At 39.6% G+C, this 20,000-nt stretch overlaps 1 protein-coding gene across 7 annotated transcripts in view; it reads left to right on the top strand.

The window, feature by feature from the left end:
• Positions 1-20,000, top strand: part of LOC138046092 (nucleotide-binding oligomerization domain-containing protein 2-like) — a 79,531-nt gene that overhangs the window by 21,316 nt on the left and 38,215 nt on the right. For 6 of the 7 annotated variants that reach the window (XM_068892773.1, XM_068892788.1, XM_068892791.1 and 3 more), the window contains 5 exons: positions 1,043-1,714; positions 2,358-2,546; positions 5,123-5,191; positions 12,601-12,666; positions 12,800-12,841. In XM_068892773.1, the coding sequence (XP_068748874.1) occupies positions 1,043-1,714; positions 2,358-2,546; positions 5,123-5,191; positions 12,601-12,666; positions 12,800-12,841 (1,038 nt within the window). The remainder of the gene's footprint in view (positions 1-1,042; positions 1,715-2,357; positions 2,547-5,122; positions 5,192-12,600; positions 12,667-12,799; positions 12,842-20,000) is intronic. The other variant, XM_068892805.1, reaches the window with a different exon arrangement.

Raw genomic sequence — 20,000 nt, forward strand, 5'->3', positions numbered from 1 at the left:
AAACACAGGGGAGGTGGGAGATGTGGATCGAAGAAAGAGACCGGCTACATTCTAAGAAAATCACCGATCTGTGAAATGGGCCCAAATTACCTAGTCACTGCCCCGCCCACTTTTGTTAAACATTTTGATGAAAATCCTTCCCCACAGGATTATGGTGTGCTATAACAACCACAACAATGGAAAAACACGTTTTCAAAATTTATCTCTGTTTTCTTTGGCAATCGCAGAAAAATGTCCCACAAAGAAAACTGTGGTGAAGTGTTTGCCTTTTCTGATAATGTCTTGTTTAATCTTCATTCTCAAGCCTCCTCTGAGAGCTTTTCCACGGTTATAGAGCCTTCCAGATGCACTCAGTTTTGCCAATACCTCTTAAGAATTCGAACTATTTACAAGCGAAAGTGGGCGGGGCAGAGACACGTAAATTCCCACATATTCCACAGATCAGTGGTTTTCGTAGTACCAGGGTAACTTCCCCCCCCCCCCCCCACCCCTCCCTCTTTAAAGCCATACCCCTATTTTTCAAAGAAGACCCCAGGGAAGTGGGAAATTCCTTTTTAGATAGTTCATAAACAAACCACTCAAAAGATTAAAATTAATATTAACTCTCATGTTTTACAATAAACTGAAATATTTGAACAATCTTCAGAAGCCAAAACCCAGATAAAATAATTATAATTATTAGTTTTAATCATGACACTTTATCTCAACAAAATGACAGCAGTCTCATCCAGCAGTCAGTGTTTCAGCCTGCTTCTCTTCTATGTTTTACATGTATTTAAACATGCACATACAAAATGACACACATGAAGCAAAACAAATTAAGTTTGTCGCACAGCCACTGAAGTATGCAACAGTGCCTTTGCTAAATTTTCAAGCGAAGGTTGTCGAATGTAATTATAATGTACCTGAATATTAGATCTTAATTCTTAGCAAGAATAATTACATGTATGTCGTCACTTACTTTGCTCCAAGTTTGTTCATAGAAAATATAGAATCTAATAGATGATAAATGATTTTGCTTTGTTTTTTTTTTAAATCTTAGGTGGAAAGAAAGGGAAACTTTGTTTGCCTGTCCTGGAAGACTGTGATGGCATGCCCCCACAGCTCATTGACAAAGTCAAGCCACCAAAACTGAGTGGTCTTCAAACTGTCAGCAAACCTTGGGGAAGTGTTGATCTGCCAATTGATATTTTGCTACTGACAGCGGAGGATTGTGGGTTCTTGAGTTGTTACTCGTTTTTGGGGCAACCTGTCAAAAGTTACATTAACATGGAAGTTGGTTGGATATATTTTGGATACATTGGTACTGATCAAAATCAGCTAAAGGTTGCATTACAGACATGTGCTAAAGGTTCTGTAGTCCCAGGGGGATGTTCAGCAGCAGTAAAAAATGCAGTCAGGGTCTTGAGGCCAAAGGCTGTATTTTTGGTGGGAACTTGCCGCGGTTTAAGCTCAGGTAAAGTCAAACTAGGCGATGTAGTTGTATCTGCCAAGTTGACAACACCAGCTGGATTCAAAATTCCCGTGAGTGCACATCTTGGTAATCTTGTTAGAGATGCACCCTTTGGGTGGGTTGCTCCTTTGGAAAATCCAGATGAATTGGAAGTTAAAGTTCATTGTGATGGTGATATTTTGAGCCTGGCAGAGTGGTGTAAAGTTTCTGATCTTCAAAAACAATATCCAGAAGCAATTGCTGTAGAGACAGAAGGGGAAGGTAATAGTTTTAATGATGAATGGAAATAAACCCTTAACTGATTTGTATTAAGATAAATCCATGAAAAATTATTAAATTCTTTTACCTCTCTAATCTACATGTATCTGTGAATGAAACGTTACAAAATAGCTTTCCAAGGAAATAATATTATTAAGCTATGTATTTGCTGATTTTGTTTTTTCCATGTAATGAAGGTTCATAGAAAGGTGATATCCAAGATTATTTTAATGTGTTAATGAGGCAGCTTCCATTGAAATGCATTATCTCCAAGGTTGAAGGTTTCATTTTACTATGTTTTGGTAATCAACACGTAATACAAATTATACCGTGTTTTTAGAATGGAAGGAATTGTCACTTTGAGGAATATTTCTAAAACCCTGGTACATGTAGTTGTATAGATATACATAATTTATGAGAAGAACAGAATGGCTGTTAAGTGCAAGATTAGTTAATTGTTACAACTATATTATCTTAAAAGAAATCAAAGCCAGGAAGTTTTTACATTTGGTCTCTCTGTTCACTTCGGATGAACATGAAGCTGCTGGTCCAAGGATTGACTATGAGGTATGAAGCAACAGTTAGAGTTGCTGGAAGACCTTCCCTTAAACCTCTGAATGTTAACTCCCTTTGTCCTTAACTTCAGGTGTTTTTGCTGCAGCCTATGAAGAAAAAGTTGAGTGGGTAATAGTAAAAGGCGTGGCAAGTTTTGTTAATCAAACCCAGCCATCAAGTAGTGAGTGGATGTCTTTAGCAAGCACCATGGCAGCATCTGTTGTAGCAAAAATGATCAGTGACCCTGCTGTTTTCAAAGATTGGCCGCACTGTAACCAAGGTAAACTTCACGAACGGGAAATCGTACCCCACAATAGAGTTGTACCTGAAGTATCCTGACCTCTGCTATCTAGTCCTCTCCCATTTTTGAATTTTTTACTCAAGTCATCCAGTCTTTTTATTAATCTTAATTTAATAGCTACATGGAAATACAATGTAGAGGAAGGAGATTTTGCTTTAGAGGCATTAAAAATTGCAAACTCCAAGTAAAATTGATGTACATGTATCTGTTGCAGGTCATTTTGTTCCTTAGGTTGATTTGCAACCAAACTAGGTAATTATTTTTGTTTCAACGTAGGTTATTATGAACTGTCAAAAAAAGGGTTTCCCTATTTTTGGGGGATGTAGGGTAATTAAAAAAAATGGGGCCTGGATTTTCAGGGGGAATAAAAAAGAAAACACCTTTCTTCACCTTTCCCTTGCCTTCCGTTCTTCGTCCACCCAGCGTCTCTCACTCTCCTCCCCCCTTACTGTCCTTGCTTACTAACAACGGACTGTGCCTCTTACCTTAAACTTTCATAACATTCGATGCTGCTCCAAGGATTCGAACCCTTACACCATAGGACATCTGAGATTACTTCTCTTCTGTATTAACCGCTAAGCCATCGATATTAGCAACTCAAGTCGTTAAGCTATTTCCAAGCCTTCACGACGACCACCATTTCGCACATGTGTAAATGATATAAAGTGAGACTTAGAAAAATTAATAGTCAAATATTGTACAAAGTTTATCTACGTCGCTATGCAAAATACACCAGGAACAAGGCATCATTTCTAGTCATGATAACGAATCGATATTCCCCGCAAAGATGGTGGCACGGGCAAATAGAACAACAAAAGATAACCTTTGCAGTTTAATCAAAGTAAAGAATTCGTCTCCAAACCACTGGTGTCATCATTTTGGAGAAACGGCTTGTAAAAAAAACATAACCATTCACAGAACAATTGGCAAAATGCTGTATGAAGTGGTTTTCGGAATCTCTCCGAGAAAAGAAATTAAAAAGCCACAAATGAGTGGACAAGTCACAGCTACATCACATGCAGAGCAGGAAAATAGTGAATAATTTGAAAAAGTGGCAGGATGAGCCTGACATTATAATAAATTATTAAAGGAGAGCGGTGTCTGACACTTGCCAACTGCAGACCGCGGACTGCAGACTAACCCTGAATCACAGTTATTGAAAGCTATAACCGCTCAAAAAGGGGTCCTGAGGCATAAAATACTGTCTATCAGCATTGTTTGAAATGGGTGTTTAGCTTAAATACTTCTTACCAGCGCTATTTGCGAGCAGCCAGCAGTCTGCCTTTTGCAGTTACCATACACCAGAAAGGGAAGAAGAAAAAGAAGAAGTTCGAACTTCAGGATTTTGTGGTGCTGAAAATTAATAAAATGGAGAAGGAAACGCCCCTTCATGCAATTGTGCTACTTGCTCAAATTGAAGAACTTGAAGGGGACTGTGCCAAAATAATCACAAAATTTGGATTTATCACTACAAGCAGACTCAGCAAAATTGAAAAAAAGGAACATATTTTATTTCATAATTCAAAAGAAATAACACTTAATACAAGAGCCTACAAAATGGCTTAATTCTAATCAGTAGATTATGAAACCCTTTTTCCAGCTGACTTTTCAGTTTTGTTTTTACTTGCCATTAATTGATTATTACGAATTCAAAGGAAGCAAAAGATCGAGGAAAGAACTAAGCAAATTAAAAATCAATAAGACATCATGTATGTTTCAGTTCTTTTATTCCTTGGATGATAATTCAATATTGTTGCCCTCTGCCATCCTGAGGAGATTCATCAATGAACAATGACCTAAAAAGCTCTGAGAAAGAAAGGTAGAATCAGTTACCATGCACTGTATGCCTAACCCCAATCTTAATGCTAACCATTTACAATCAGTGCCTAGACTAATAACAACCATTAGGGTTTTATAAAATACTCATGAAAATCTAAGCTGCACTAACTTCATCCCCTTTCCTCTAGGACCAATTTACTAGCCAATATATTACATGTACTTACTAATAATTGATGGGTTTTTGTTGATGTTTCCTACTATCAATTTCAACCTAGTTTAAAATAAAATGACCTAGGTTGAAACAAAATGACCTAGTTTGGTAGCAATTAACCTAAGGAACAAAATGACCTGCAACATATCTACCTTGAAAAGAGGAAGAAACATTGAAGAAACATTGGGGAAACTGATGGAAATGGGCCCACACAAGCACAGAGAAAAACTCTGACCAGGGTGGGAGATCTCCGCGGAGATCTAACCCGAAGGTCGTGGGTTCAATTCCCACCCTGGTCAGAGTTTTTCTCTGTCCTTGTGTGGGCCCATTTCCATCAGTAGGGCTAACGCTCACATGGTTCATATGGTATAGAAATCTAGCACTTCACATTACCATATATTCAGTTAACTCAGTTTAAAATATAAGTGATACACGGCCAACGTTTGTATAAACGTAACCTTTCCTTGTGTCTGGTCCTATGGTCAGGTTTTGAAGACTGGCACTGTGACCACACTACCGTGTTAGAGATTTCTGTGGCTGATGTTCATGAAGTGTTTTTCTTTAGATGCAAGCAACGTGGAAGTTGAGCTGGCAAATGCACAGAAAAGAAAACGAAAGAAAAGCCAACACGAAGGTTAGTTCAAATCAAATCACTTTATTAACACTAAAATTAAGCAATTTGGCATATGTGATAACACACACTCTTGGTTAATTGAGGCCTACGTGGAAAACCACATGCAGAGATGCTCAGTTAATGGGTCGCTCTTCAGCAGCTGCTCATTAAGCTGTGGTGCTCCTCAAGGCACTATCTTAGGACCGCTGTTATTTTTACGGTATATTAATGATTTTCTGAGGAGCAAGGGTGGCACACTCGGTTAGTTCGCAGCCTTGGTGCAAGATGTCCAGGGTTCTCATTACATGCCGGCAGCCGGCTAAAAAACCGGCTACTTTAAATTTAGAGCCGTCTACTTTTCGGTCATAAACTTGCTATAAACAAGTGGCACTCGCTTCTCCCGCCGCCTACTTTTATATTTAAGCTGTCTACTCCAAAACTTATTGAGAACCCTGGATGTCACGAGATCTCACATCCTAGTATCGACTTTTACTTTCAGTGTAGCTTAAGTAGCTTTAAATGCATGTACGCTTAAAACAGAGCACTGATGGAAAGAGGGGGGGGGGGGTAAAATGAGCACGCCGTCGGCTTCCTGGGAGAATACCCTCTAGAGGGTAAAGGAATTACTGACGTTAAATAAGGTGAACCTTTACCTTTACCTTTACCTTTACCAAATTGCCTTTCAAATTGTCAATCAAGGATGTAAGGTACATGTAAAGGTAAAGTCTCTGTTACGAGCCTAGGAAGGCCCATCAGGCCGTCGCTTATCTCCGGTTTCCGTAGCATGAAGTGACTAAGAGTATTTATACTCCCCCTTGGATGGGATGCTAGTCCATTGCAGGGTTACCCCCAGCATTACGCCGGTTCCCATTTATACACCTGGGTGGAGAGAGGCACCTTGAGAGTAAAGTGTCTGCTTGCCCAAGAACACAACACAATGTCCCCGGCCAGGCCCCAAAAGCGGACTACTCGATCCGGATTCGAGCGCACAATCAAGGATGTATGCCGATGATACTCACCTAATGTACGTCAGTTTTGGTGCTGACGATATCCAATCTTGTCTAAACGATGATTTAGTAAATGTTAGCAATTGGCTTATAGCAAATAAACTCATGCTTAATAAGACAAAAGCTGGATTTTTGCTTGTTGGATCAAGACAAAGACTGTGTACTTTAACAGTTCCTACTTAGTAGTCTAAGAGCTTCAATCAGTGGTGCTCCTATTGAGCAAGTTACTACTGCTAAATCACTTGGAGTGCTTATCGATGACAAACTTACTTACTGAACTCAAAAGGGTTCTTGCTGAAGGTGAAAGGAATGGTTTATAGGAGTTGTGTAAGATCGGCGATGTTATATGGGAGTGAGACATGGTGTCTGATGGAAAATGAGATAGCAATTTTGAGAAGGACCGAAAGAGCAATGGTGAGAGCAATGTGTGGTGCAAAACTGATGGAGAAAAAGAGGACAGAGGACCTGATGGAGATGTTGGGATTGAAGGAAACAGTGGTTCAGATGGCAAAGGTGAATGGAGTGAGATGGTATGGGTATGTGTTGAGGACGGATGATGGGTATGTTCTGACAAAAGCGTTGGAGTTTTGAAGTGAAGGGCAAGAGGAAGCGAGGACGACCAAAGAAGACGTGGAAGAAGCAAGTGGGGAAGGAGAGCAAGAGTGTTGGTCTTGAGAAAAAGGACGCCATGAATCAAGCGAGTTGGAGAGTGGGAGTTAGAAAGATTACTGCTAAAGTGGGGTAAATCCGGCAACCCCCGTCTAGGGGGATAAACCCGGATCAAAATTGGTTTGATGATGATAAGCCATATTGATAAGTTAACCAAGAAAATTTCTTCTGGTGGGGGCCATAAAACGAATCAGGCATCTTGTCCCCTATGGGTCCTTACATTCCATTAATTTTATCATGCCCTAGTACAACCGCATTTCAGCTACTGTAATATTGTTGGGGTAAACTGTGCAGAAACATTGCAGGACAAACTGCAAAAACTACAAAACAGAGAAGCCTGTGTCTTGACCTACTCTACGTTTGACGCTGATGTCAATAATTTATTTGAACTCCGAGCATGGAAAACCCTAGCCTCTCAAAGGCAAATTGAAAGTACAACAATGGTATTTAAGTCCTGAGTATCTCTGATTATCTTTGCTCGAAATATGTCCATTGCAATTCTGGTTATTGTTTGAGAGAGACTGTGAATAAAGTAAAAATGTTCCACAACCGTGGAGCTGATGTCAACAGTGATCACCACCTAGTCATCGCAAAGATCAAGTTGCGGCTGTGTAGAGTTGAGAAGAACACAAACAGATTAAAGAAGCACAACACCGCCAAGCTCATAGTGCCTGAGGTAGCGCAGAATTTTAAAATCGAACTTCGGAACAAAATCAGCTGCCTGGCAGATGATGAGGCCAATAACATTGCCCATCATGCTCAATATGTGGAAAATGACTGGAAGAAGATCAAGCAAACTTACCAAAAAACATCTGAAAAGGTTCTGGGGTTTCAGTCAAGGTCAAACAAACCATGGATCAGTGCTGAAAGCTGGAAGATAATAGATGACAGGAGAGAGTTGAAAAGGAAAATGGATTCCACCAGGTCAGAAAGGGTCATGGAGCAGCTCAGATATGCATATTCAACCAAAAATAAAGAGGTGAAGAAACAACTCAAGAAAGACAAGAATGACTGGGTAGAGAAGGTCGCCCAGAAAGCACAGAAAGCTGCATAGAAGGGCCACCTTAAAACAGTTTATGACGCTACCAGGAATCTGTCAACCAAGAAGGGCAAGACCATGGATATGATAAAGAACAAAGACGGAGTGCTGCTGACAAAACAAGACGGAATTCAAAAACGATGGAAGGAGTATTTCCTTGAAGTCTTGAATTGTCCAGCACCTGAAGTAGACTTGCCTCAAGTCGACCTCACGAGAATCTCTGGAGAAAATGTTTTGGCGAACGAAACGTGATTTTACGTACGCGAAGTGGATGAGTGAGTGACAAAGTTGCGAGAGGTCGACTTGTCTCGCTTGCAAGGTTTTCATTTGAGTTTCGCGCCAAAAAGGGGATGACGTCATTCGTCCTGCACTCGATTGCGCAATCCGACAAAAACAATCTACTTTCTACGAAATAGAAAGAGGAAATTTGTTGACTTTGTGCTAAAGTTATCAGAAACAAAGACGGAATAAAACGAAAGCTTATTTCAATCTCGCGAGAGTCACCGCTTGGAAAGGAGATCTCCAGTGATATTTTTTGGACCAACACTTTGTGCCGTAATTTGTGCTGATAGAATCGAGATAGAAACGAAGAAAGTCAATTGATTTCACCCATGAAAGATCCGGTATGCTTCAGATGTAAGAGATGTGCTAGACCGGGATTAAAAGATACGCTTAGTGAAACTTTCAATGACTCTCGTCGATGAATACACATGCTTTTTAAAATTTTGTGTTCCATTAAACGAAAAATGTGTCGATAGCCGTTGAGAATCACCTCGGGATTTCAAACACCAGTTTATACTTAAGATTTTAAATATGTTATCTCCTATATATGACACTCTAATGCCACGACAAGTGGGGCTAGAGACCAAATCTTTCAGGAGTGAAATCAGTGGAACAAAATACGAAGACGATAGCTTTGCAATCTTCGCCAAGTAAACAATCAAATGCGTACGGGGCTAGTTCAAAGGTCAGACTTTTCCCAGCTCCGGCTGGAACAGATACAAACACATCTCTGCAAGACAGATATTCTTGAATTGTTTTCCCTGATAGTCGTCGCGCAGTTCAGAACATTCGGTGAAAGTCACGCTTCATTGCGAATGGGAAATTTTGATTGACAACTGTCCCCTGGGGTCCACGAGGACTACTCTGATTGGTCTAGCTCAGCGACCCGTTTTTGGGTCGCTAAAATTGGCGCCAATCAAGTTTGAAAAGTCCTTCGTTCCGCGCGTCATCTACATGAGACGAAGGACTTTCGAAAGTCTACACCTGAAGATACAGGAGAGTTTGATGACAAGGGTGTGATCCCTGAATCTGAAGCAATTATTGAGATGTTGATATTGATGTTGATATTGATGTTGATGTACCAACAAAGGCTGAAATCTATGCAACCTTTAAGGAGATGAATTAAGATTGGAACTGCTGGGGGAGTTGATAGTTTGACCGTTGAGATTCTAAAGACAGACTTACGGTAGAAACATCCATTGATGTCTTATTTTACTTCTTGTGTAAGCTGTGGGAGCAAGAACAAATACTGGAGGACTGTTGTATGTCTGGGTTTCTTTTCCTACATGCTTTGTGGACTTGGTTATGAAAAAGACCACCAAACATGGGAACATAGGCATCAGACGGCAGTTCAGCAACTTCCTAGAAAATCTTGACTTTGCCAATGACCTAGCCCTGATCTCTAGCAGCAGAAGTCATATCCAGTCAGCAACCTGGGATGTTATGCGAAAATGGCAGGCCTCCAGATAAACACAGCAAAGACCATGATGATGTGCTGGAACAGCACCGCAGACAGAAAGGACCAGGTCAATGGAGAAGGACTGAAAGCGGTTTTGTTTTCAAATCAAGTGCGCTCTAGATGGCACAATTTTTCCCTGATTGTGTGATATGTGTGTGTTTCTTCTGCTTAACATCTCAAATTCTTTAATGTACCTTATTAAAAGGGAATCATAATTTTTCTCGTGCAATTTGGAATAAATAAGCACTTGTAAATTCTTTCAAAGACTACAGATTGAAATTTTGGTCATCTTTGAAAAACTTTACAAGTGCTTATTTATTCCAACTTGCACTCAAAATCATGTGATTACCTATACTTAAATTTGTTTGGTTGTTTCATCTGTTATATTAATTTTGTTATTCAAAGTTGCAAAAATATTTTGAGGCATTATATCACTGCTCCTCACAAAGGTGAGGAATTAATAGCTTAAGACAACTATTTTTATGGGCTTTCATGTTTAATACTTGTTTTTGTAACAAGCAAATGGCATAATATCTTCCCAAAAATAAAATGTGTGGAGACTAGAATCTTGTGTGAGGTCTCCCCATTAGGCTACATGTTGCAAGACAAAGCTAAAAAAAGGGCTTGTCACAGAATAATTTAATCAGGACTTCCATGATTCCTGCAAACACTTATCTCTCCTGCATGTCTTCTTGTGTGTTGTGGCCATGCCTATGTGTTACGGCAGGACTTTGCCAGGCTTATCAGCACCTTTTAACTGGGTATCGGTAGGCAACCCCCTGCCCCCCCCCCCCCAATTATTTTTTTTTTGGAAATCAACCAAGAGACAATTACAATAAGATGCCTTAAAGGTAGCCTAAAACAGTTGACATTCTCAACTGTTTTAGGCTACCTTTAAGGTGTGTTGTGTTTATGGATATAAGGAGGCTCGAAATAGTTTCTCCTTTTTTCAAACAAATAAACATATTTTGTCCTTAGATGCAGTTAGGGTAATCAGATCAAGACGAAATTTGGCCAGGGTATTAAGTACCTATCGTAGATTTCTCACCTTATATTTTCCTCCAAAATAATGTTACCATGGCAACGATATTAGGCATTTCTTTGAGCCTTAAAATCAACATATGTGGTCCTTTTTGAAGAAACGGGACGGTAAAATTTTCCCATTCATCGTTACCAGATAATGTTAGAAATACTCTCTAAAATATTTAAAATTCAACAAAATCTGTAGGTCAGTTTTTCAGGAAAAGAAGTTTTTTTGAATTGTCTCTAATTATTTTTTTCACCTACAGAATTTTTTTAAATTTGAAAGACAAACGGTTTAAATTAATCTAAGCTAACATGCAAAAAATGGAAAAAATTCACCGTCCAGAAGCAGAGATATAAACAAGTAAAGTTGCAAAATCATGAAAAATTAGGGGGTTACAAGATCAGCATTTACGCATGCGTCACCTGCTCATTCGAGTCCGCGCGCGAGTGGAGCTGCAGGTCAACACAAACGGATTTAAGTAACTATTAAACCGTTTAAGTTTAAGTTTATTATTTTGGCCTGTTACTGGCATGCATATGTACGGATGTACGGACAACAAGTCACAACATCCCTTGTGTCTACAGTCCTCAGGATGTACAGTACATGTACATGTATGTTCCCAAAAAAACCTCTTTCGTTGGTAGATATCTTAATGAAGTCCAGTGACACAAAATTTCAAAAGAAAATGGTCAAACTCAGGAACAGTCTAAAGACAGTTTGTTATCACAACTATAATTGCTGGCGAGTCTTAGCAAGGCAGTAGCCTCGCTAAGGCTCGCCAGCACCGGGCTGCCACGCGGGAGGTTGTGAGTTCGACTCCGGTCAGACCAACATTCAGGGTCTCAAAATATCTGAGAAGAAAGTGCTGCCTTTGTAATTACACCCGCAAATCGTTAGACTTTCAAGTCTTCTCGGATGAGGACTATAAACCGTAGGCCCCATCTCACAAACATCTTCTATGTTCATAAGTTCCTGTGGGACGTTAAAGAAGTCACATGCTATTCAAGAAGAGTAGGGGATGAAGTTCCCGGTGTTGTGGCTGTCCTTTGTTAGTGGGTGGGTGGGTGGGTGGGTCTAGCAGGTCCACATCAGCTCAATAGCTGCCAATACTTCAACCTGCTCGAACAAATAAATAACAAACAAATAACAAACAAACACAATTTGTGGAATGTAAGATCGGAAGCATGCGCAGTCGATTGTGGTGTTATCATGTCTGCAATCCGGGGTATTGATACCCGTGATGATGTCACGCTACGTGGATGGCAATCTTACAACTTCACAGCCTTCGAGTCGAGTACTTTTCCAATGGGACGTCATTGATCATCATTCAACCGTACGGTGCGTGTTCAGTATTTGAACCTCTTACATTTGACCACCGAGTCAAATATTTCTTCAACATCTTCAACCGTTGAGCGAAGAGAAGATCACTTCTCGAGCTGGACCCCTTTGTGTATAAAATAGTAACGTAACGCCTGCCACACAGGCTAAAGATATGCACACCTTTCTTCGCTCTTTTAATACTTTCACGCACATTTCCGGTACCCTCTTGCTTCAAAAATTTGCAGCTGTTTAAAAAAAAAAATACCAGTCACTGCTCCCAGTTTCCACGCCAGCACTCACTTTCACACTGAAACTCCTAGTTTTATCGTCAGACATATGAGCATGTACATAATAAAGTAGAGTCTTGAGTCGAAATCTTCCAAAATTTAATCTGTACAGTGAAAGAAGTCAACTCTCTTTCTTTGAACTTTGCTCATGTCTAGTCCAGTTCACCTATCTTAATTGTTAAGAGACCGTTGAGTTCTCAAGGAAGAGATTATATAGTTATACTGTAAAGTACCTTTTCGGCCAGCCTTTTTCAGTGTTTGTATTAGTGTGCCCTTTATTAAAATGTGCTCTTTTATTCAATTGATTGATTAATTAATCCATGAATTTGTTTTGATTAAGGCATCCTGACAAAGAGGCTTAAAACAGATGAAGGCAGCAGCAAAGATACACTAAAAGAGACACATGGTAAGTTGATGCATTTTATTGACTTATTGAATGGTAGGGGATGTAGAAAGAACCGTTTTCTTTTTTTTTTTTCCTGCAAAGGTACAGTGTATTTTCAAAGTTCGCTTAGTGACTGTGTCTTTTATTCCTAAAGAAATGTCCAAGCATTTGAAGGACAAGTTCAGTGAAATGGAAGGTAGGCTGACACATGTAAATGGCTGGTATTTCATGAGTTAAATAATATTTATAAGTGTTTGTAACTTTTCAACTTCTGGCAAAGTTTCCAGTGATGTCTCCACTTTAGTTTTATACCCCTTTTGCGCTTGTTTCTTACACTGTACATTTCGTTGTTAGCAAATCGTTTCCTCTTTTTCTGCGCACGTCTGACACATAGGATTAGGTGACACATTTGCATTGTCAACCTATTATTGACCCTGGCCCCAGTTGTTCAAACGATGAATTGCGCTATCCACCGGATAAATCACTATCCAGTGGATAAGTTTTATTATAACATAGCGTTCGTGCTAGTCCAATCCAAATCCTATTAAGCGACTATGGTGTATTTCTCTTTATTAAAAACTGGATCATTGGATAATGCAATTCGAGAGTTTTGATTGGCTAAGCCATCATGACTTATGGATTATGAGCCATTATACCATGATCATACCAATGGCGGATTATACCATTTCTACTGTTCGACCGTGTGGTCTAATACCTCATCTAAGAACATTCAAAAGCTGCAACTTATTCAGAACTTCGCCTGCAAAATGATCTGCGGCGCTCGGAAATGTGACCATGTGACGCCATTACTTGACAAAATCAACTGGCTTCCAGTTAGTAAGATGCCCAAATTCAGAGATGCTGTTATGGCTTATAAGTGTGCCAGCAATTTAGCTCCTGAATAGATATGTACTAAGTTTAAAAAACGATCTTCTGTACATAATCGCACAACCGGTAATAATGAGAAGTTCGAAATCTCATTATTCAGGTTAGCCACCGGCCAACGAACCTTCGCCTATAGAGCACTATCCCTGTGGAACACGTTAGACGAAGACCTTAGAAACGCTACTACTGTAAAGGCCTTTAAGAAAGCCTTGATACTTGTAATGAATGAATGATTGTATGCATTTGCATTTGACGATATTAGCTTGTTTAAGATATAGTTTGCATTTATATCTGTAAATAGGTACTGAAAAACCTTTTTTGGGAGTATTTATTAAAGTTTTAAGTTTTGTTTTTTATCTGCAAACACGGCAAGCATATCCGTGATTTTTTGGGCCTTTTTATTTTTATTGTACTCTAGTTTTCTATATTTTGGGGGCGTTTTTAATAATTAACAATTATTCCACTCGCGCTTGTTGGATATGAGATGATTATAGCCAACTCGGGGCTACGCGCCTCGTTGGCTATCTATCATCTCATATCCGACGCGCGCTCATGGAATAATTGTTAAATATACGCACGGCCCTGCATATATAACATGACGTGTGTACCTTCATCTTACATCCAAAGTTTTGTATGAGTTTTGCGAGTTCCCTTGTAGTTAGCAGTGAAAGAAGTAAAAAGAAGAACCCAGAGAGGACCAGCCAAAATTTTCTCCCGGCATTGACTTTTTAGCAAGCAGGGAAGCCAACTAGATCTGGAAGCAACAAACACGAAGCACAACAGGCACGTTCAACACAAAAAGCAATGCACAGAATTGTATTTGAAAGGCACTCATGAACAAGAATGAAAACGGCTTAAGTTGGTCTGTGGCAACTTTCAAAAGTAGAAATTCTAACTTGTTGTTATCGTTGTTGTATAATTTCATTTGTTCAACCTGCCAAAAACAAGTTAATTACAAAAACAACAAAATCGGAAAAGCGCGGAAATATTAAATCCGAATTTCAGCTACACTGAAACATGGTCAAAAACATTAATCACGCATTACCTGAATTTAGCTTGGTGCAGTGAGAAAAAAATGCAAGTTTCCTGGAGTCCGTCTTCAGCAACTGCACTGTACATGGCAAAGTGAACTCGGGTTGCAGGGATGGCGATGGCGATGGATGTAGGGGATGCCGCTGTGGTGAGAGCACTCGCCTCCCACCAATGTGGCCCGGGTTCGATTCCCAGACTTGGCGTCATATGTGGGTTGAGTTTGTTGGTTCTCTACTCTGCACCGAGAGGTTTTCTCCGGGTCTGACTCCGGTTTCCCCTCTCCTCAAAAGCCAAAATTTGATTTGATTTGCGTTAACTTGTTAATTTCAATTTACAGTGTCCCCGATTAGTGCTCTACGGCGCTAGAAGATTAGACACTTAAAGAACGTTCCTTTCCTTTTCGGCATCGTTCACAACAATCCAAAAACTTTGTTTACTTGGGCATTTTGACTTTGTTTGCCAATGTTTTCTTTTACTGAAGAAGCAAATCCTTTCAACGTTTAGTTAAATGAATCGTTCTTGCTCAACTTTTTCTCAACGTACATGTACTTGTGGCGTGATTTTAATCAATCAATAGGATCGTTTGTTTTTCGCTCACCGTGTGTTGTGAGAGCTTTGTAGTCAATCTCAAATAAAACATGTTTTATCGCCCAAGTTGTTGTCGCTATGTTATAAAAGAATTGGTTCATGCTTTTAGCTGTGCGTTCATCGAGTTATGGATGAACTTGGGAATTTGCTAAGCACTCGAGAAGCTAGAGTCGCACTCGGCCATTGCCTCGTGCGACTCTTACGCTTCTCTCGTTCTTAGCAACCTCCCGCGTGCATCCATAACTCGATATACGCACGTTAAGCATGAACCAATTCTTAAGCGAAACCAATTCTTGGATTTCACATGACGTCACATCCGCCATGTTGGTGTCCCGATCCAATCGTCCGGGAATTGAAAGCTATTATCATGCTAAGGTCTTCTTTTGTTTTCGTTGAAAAACATGGCTGTTGATCAGGTGAGTGAAACCCAAGAATTGCGCTATCCAATGGATAGTGATTTATCCGGTGAATAGCGGTTCCACCTTTTGAACAACTGGGGCCTGGTTTGTTCGTAGCGCCTCATCTTGTGCTTCAGCAAGGAGTCCTACGGTTTCTTTCTTGAAGGTACCTCTTGTTAGCCAATCCTATGATTCTCAGTGGATCTTTCACCTTTTTGCATCCCCTTGATGAACTGTTTGTGGAATACCGTATTCCTCTACTTGGTCATCAGCCTTTCCATTCTTCCCTTTTTGCTTTGTCTAGACCTAGACTTGATTCGATATTCTTTCGTCTTTAACAGCCCCCAGCAGCCTCTCACTGCTAGCAATGATAATATTGCTTTTAAATAAGCTCCCAGTTCATTGCTAACACAGTCCTCAACAGTAGACAAGCCTCTCGACCCACCATCTGCTCTTTTGAAAATTATTACCGGTATACCCTATAACATTTAGACACCTGCGGATGAAATGCTCGGTAAATCGTTAACAGCTTTAATTTATTGTTTTCTCATCCAGTGTCCTGAGATCCTCTTTGGTCTAGTTGATAATACCTTGCACCTATGGTCCTCGGGAGGTATTTACACATGTCCTAAACCCTCCGTAGTTGGTAGTTAAATCTCTTACACTGTACATAACAGACCATTTTGTTCATGTCCATTGACACACAAAAAAAATTGAAATTTTGAAAAAAAAAATTCAACACAGTAATTGACATTTTAAAACACAGGAGTGTATATATATGCATAACCAAGTATGTTTCAAAGGTTTATAATAAGAAACTTCTACTTTTACATTTCGAACTAAATTTACAACCCGAATACCATAGAAATCGACAAACTATCACGATGAATGAATGAATGTTAGAGAGAGTGCTAATTACTGAACAACATTTACAAGGCTCTTATACTGTCTGTCTTTACCATAGCGTATTGTCTTTTGTCCCAGCGGACCCTAATTGGAAGGTGATGAAAATATAAAAATTAGTGTTTGTACCACTGTCTTAATGCCTTTATTTACAGCAATGATATCCTGTTTAAATCACAGTATGCTTTTCAGAAAAAGCATTCAACACAGCATGCTATTCTTGACATCCGATTTGTTAATGCCATTTAAAGTAACACGAACCAAAAGTTATTCACTGGTGGAATCTTCAAAGATTTAAAAGAAGCTTTTGATACTGTCGATCATGCAATCCTGCTCCAGAAAGTTAATCACTATAGTATCAGGGGTACCGTACTGTATATGATTGGTTTTCATCTATATCTTCTTGGATGTTCACAAGTGACTGAACTGGATTCCAATCTATCCAGCTCTGTGTTGGGTCCATTATTGTTTCTGATCTACATTAATGAAATATTTAATACTTCATCAAAGCTTGTGTTCTTTCTTTTTCCTGATGACACTACTTAAATAATTGTGGTATGCTGACAAAAATTTAAAATCTCCTGAGACAACTGTTGACAGACTAAAAGTGGCGGATTAGCTCAATGCTCATCAGTTTTCACTTGTATTATACAGACAAATCATATTATCTTCCGGCCATACAAATGTAATACACATCAATCTCAGACTGTTGATATTCATATGATTGATAACAAAACCCAGCTTCCTACTCTTGTTGAAAGTAAAACCTATGTGAAGTTTCTCAGAGTTTTGCTAGACAGTAAGCTGAGTGGGTATTTCAAATTGACAGTATATAACGCACTGAAAATTAGTAAAATAATTTTCGTTGGAATGGTTGCTAGTCTCAGACTCTTCATCCCTCTTCTGAAGACCTCTTTTAACTATACTGTGTATTGATCTCTGACAAGGGTTTCATGAAGGTTTGAAGCAGGTGGTCGTTTGGGTTTAACACCCGGGCAAAGTATTGGGAAGGCTGCAGGGCCTTCCCTCCTAGGGGGGTCTGGGGGCATGTTCCCCCAGAAAAGTGTGAAATTCTTAAGTTGCAGAGATGTGTTTTCCTGTATTCTGAAGCCCAAGGCCATGTTCTTCGACCACAGAAAAATAATTTTTCTGTGGTTGAAGAGGATAATCCTTTGAGCTTTATAATGCAGAAAAAACACAGACAATTTCATGATTTGATATTAATATCCACAAGAAAATTACTTCATGAATGTGACACAAAAAAAATCACCTTGGCCTTTTCTCAGCTAGAGGCAATTTGGCTCGCGAAAAGAAATAATCGGCGATCGACCGCGGTTTTTTCTGGGCTCCCATCGCAAAACATGCAACATTGGGACATTTCAGGTGGGCTTTTATGGAGCGATTCGTTCTGAGTTGAGTTGAGTTGAGTTGAACTCGTCTTACGAAATTGTGACATTTTGACAACAGAAGACAGATCAAGTAAAGGAGAAAACTGTATTTTTTAAATCAGTCTTTGTATTAAAAAAACCCCAGTCCGTTGAGATGTTGAAAGCAGCCGGGCAAAGTCATGTCCACAGCCGGTTAGTTTTCCCGGTTCCCGGCCCTTAATGAAACCCCTCCTCTGACCTTACCTTTCCTTTCTTATGGTTTGCTGCGTGGGGGCAAGCTGCCAAAACCCATTTAAACAAATGATAATCTTAAGATAATGTGCTCTACTTTTAATGTAATTTTGTGAGCGTAGAACCCAGCTGCTGTCCCCTTCTTTATTTCTTCTTCACATGAATCAACATAAAACCAGATTTTCCTCCTGTGGTATCTTTTATGTCAAAACCTCAAGACTAAATCACAGTCAAGGGTCTTTTACGACGTAAGGTGCTTAACTTTGGAACTCACTCCAGAATGAAGTCTGTAAATTATCAAAGCACGCATTTAAAAAACGCATTGCATGTTATTTTCAATAATAGAGGATGAGGATGACTATGTTGAAGCGTCCATTTATTAATGAAAACTCAAAGCTTAAATATTTAACCTCAAATTTTCTACTTTTCTCAGTGTGCATTAGTACTAGCTCTGTGAGTTCTTATCATTTCCTGAAAAGTTCCCAATTTATAAATGTTTTTTCGGTTTCTATCACTACACCTAGTATTTGTTTCGTTTACTGTAAGTTGTAAAATCATTGTGTCTTTGCATTTGCAATTTTCTATTTTCAGATAGCCTGTAGTTTATTCACTTTTTAGTTTATTTAAAATATTCTGTGTCATATTATGACTGCTGTGCCTCTGTAATTCCGCCCGCCGCTATTAGCTTTTGCTACTTGCGGGCAGAACTGCACTATAATTTATGATAAATTATGAATACATTTGACTTGAATTATCCTCTATCCCGTATTCAAAACAGAGCTTGTGCCTGTCTCGCCATGTATTTTCATCCAGCATCCCACCCAAAAAATGTTTCTTATCCCCTATTCCACCTCGATTTTAAGCCTCATCCTACATCCCACCAAACCAATGTTGGGCACTCTCATCCCGCATGGTTGCTGGAGTACTATAGAAACAGAGGTAGACCCAGGATCGTTGTTTGTTGTATTGATCTTTGGAAGTCAATCCCACATTACCTCAAAGATCTGAATGTGTACGCCTTTTCTAAAAATATCAAACATTACTTACTCTGTAAGCAATACTCAAAATAACTTGTCTCTTGAAATTAAGAATTATCTCTCGCTCTGTATACAAAATTCTTTTCCTACCTAGAATTTGTCCGCCATACCTGTACTATATTTTATTTTACAACAATTATTATTTTTAACCATGTTCTATGTTTCCTAGCTTTTTCTGTTTCCTCGCCTGTATCAAATGTATCATCAATAGGTATCATGGGGGCCAACTAGGAAACTGAATGGTTTATTTGGCCACCGTGCTCAAGCACGTTTACTCAATACAAAGGGAAACATCATTGGCAACTATAAAGGCCGGGACACACTAGGCGACAAGTCGCAGCGACATGTCTCTGCGCCAAGTTGCTCCATGTGTACTACCTGCAAAACAAGTCGCTGCGACACGACGCCTGTTCGGTGCACACGCAGTGATCTCGTATGAGGGGGAATGTGAACTAGTTTTCTAATTCAATATGGCTGACCATATGACGCTCTCTCATTGGTTCATTTATATTTTGTCGCAGCGACTTGTTGCCGGAAGTGTACACACGATGCGACAACGCTGCTTTCGCTAATTTTGTCGCTGCGATAAGTCGCACGAATTCAAACTGGTTTGAATTCGTGCGACTGATCGCAGCGACAATGATTTTCATGAAATTAACCGTGCCACACAAGGCGATTTGTTGCGGCGACTTGTCCCCGCGACGTGCCGCAGCGACTTATCGCCTAGTGTGTCCCGGACTTAAACGTTTGTAACTAAATTAAGTCACCACGTCAAGACCGGGAAAGAAATTGTATTGTATTGTAATGTATTGTATATAGATTCACTACTCACTTTCATTCAAGTTTGCGTTTTTGAGAGGAGCAAGGCACTGTTAAATTTAAAATAAAGTGTA

This window comes from Montipora capricornis, chromosome 1, assembly GCF_036669925.1.
Source record: "Montipora capricornis isolate CH-2021 chromosome 1, ASM3666992v2, whole genome shotgun sequence".
Lineage (NCBI taxonomy): Eukaryota > Metazoa > Cnidaria > Anthozoa > Scleractinia > Acroporidae > Montipora > Montipora capricornis.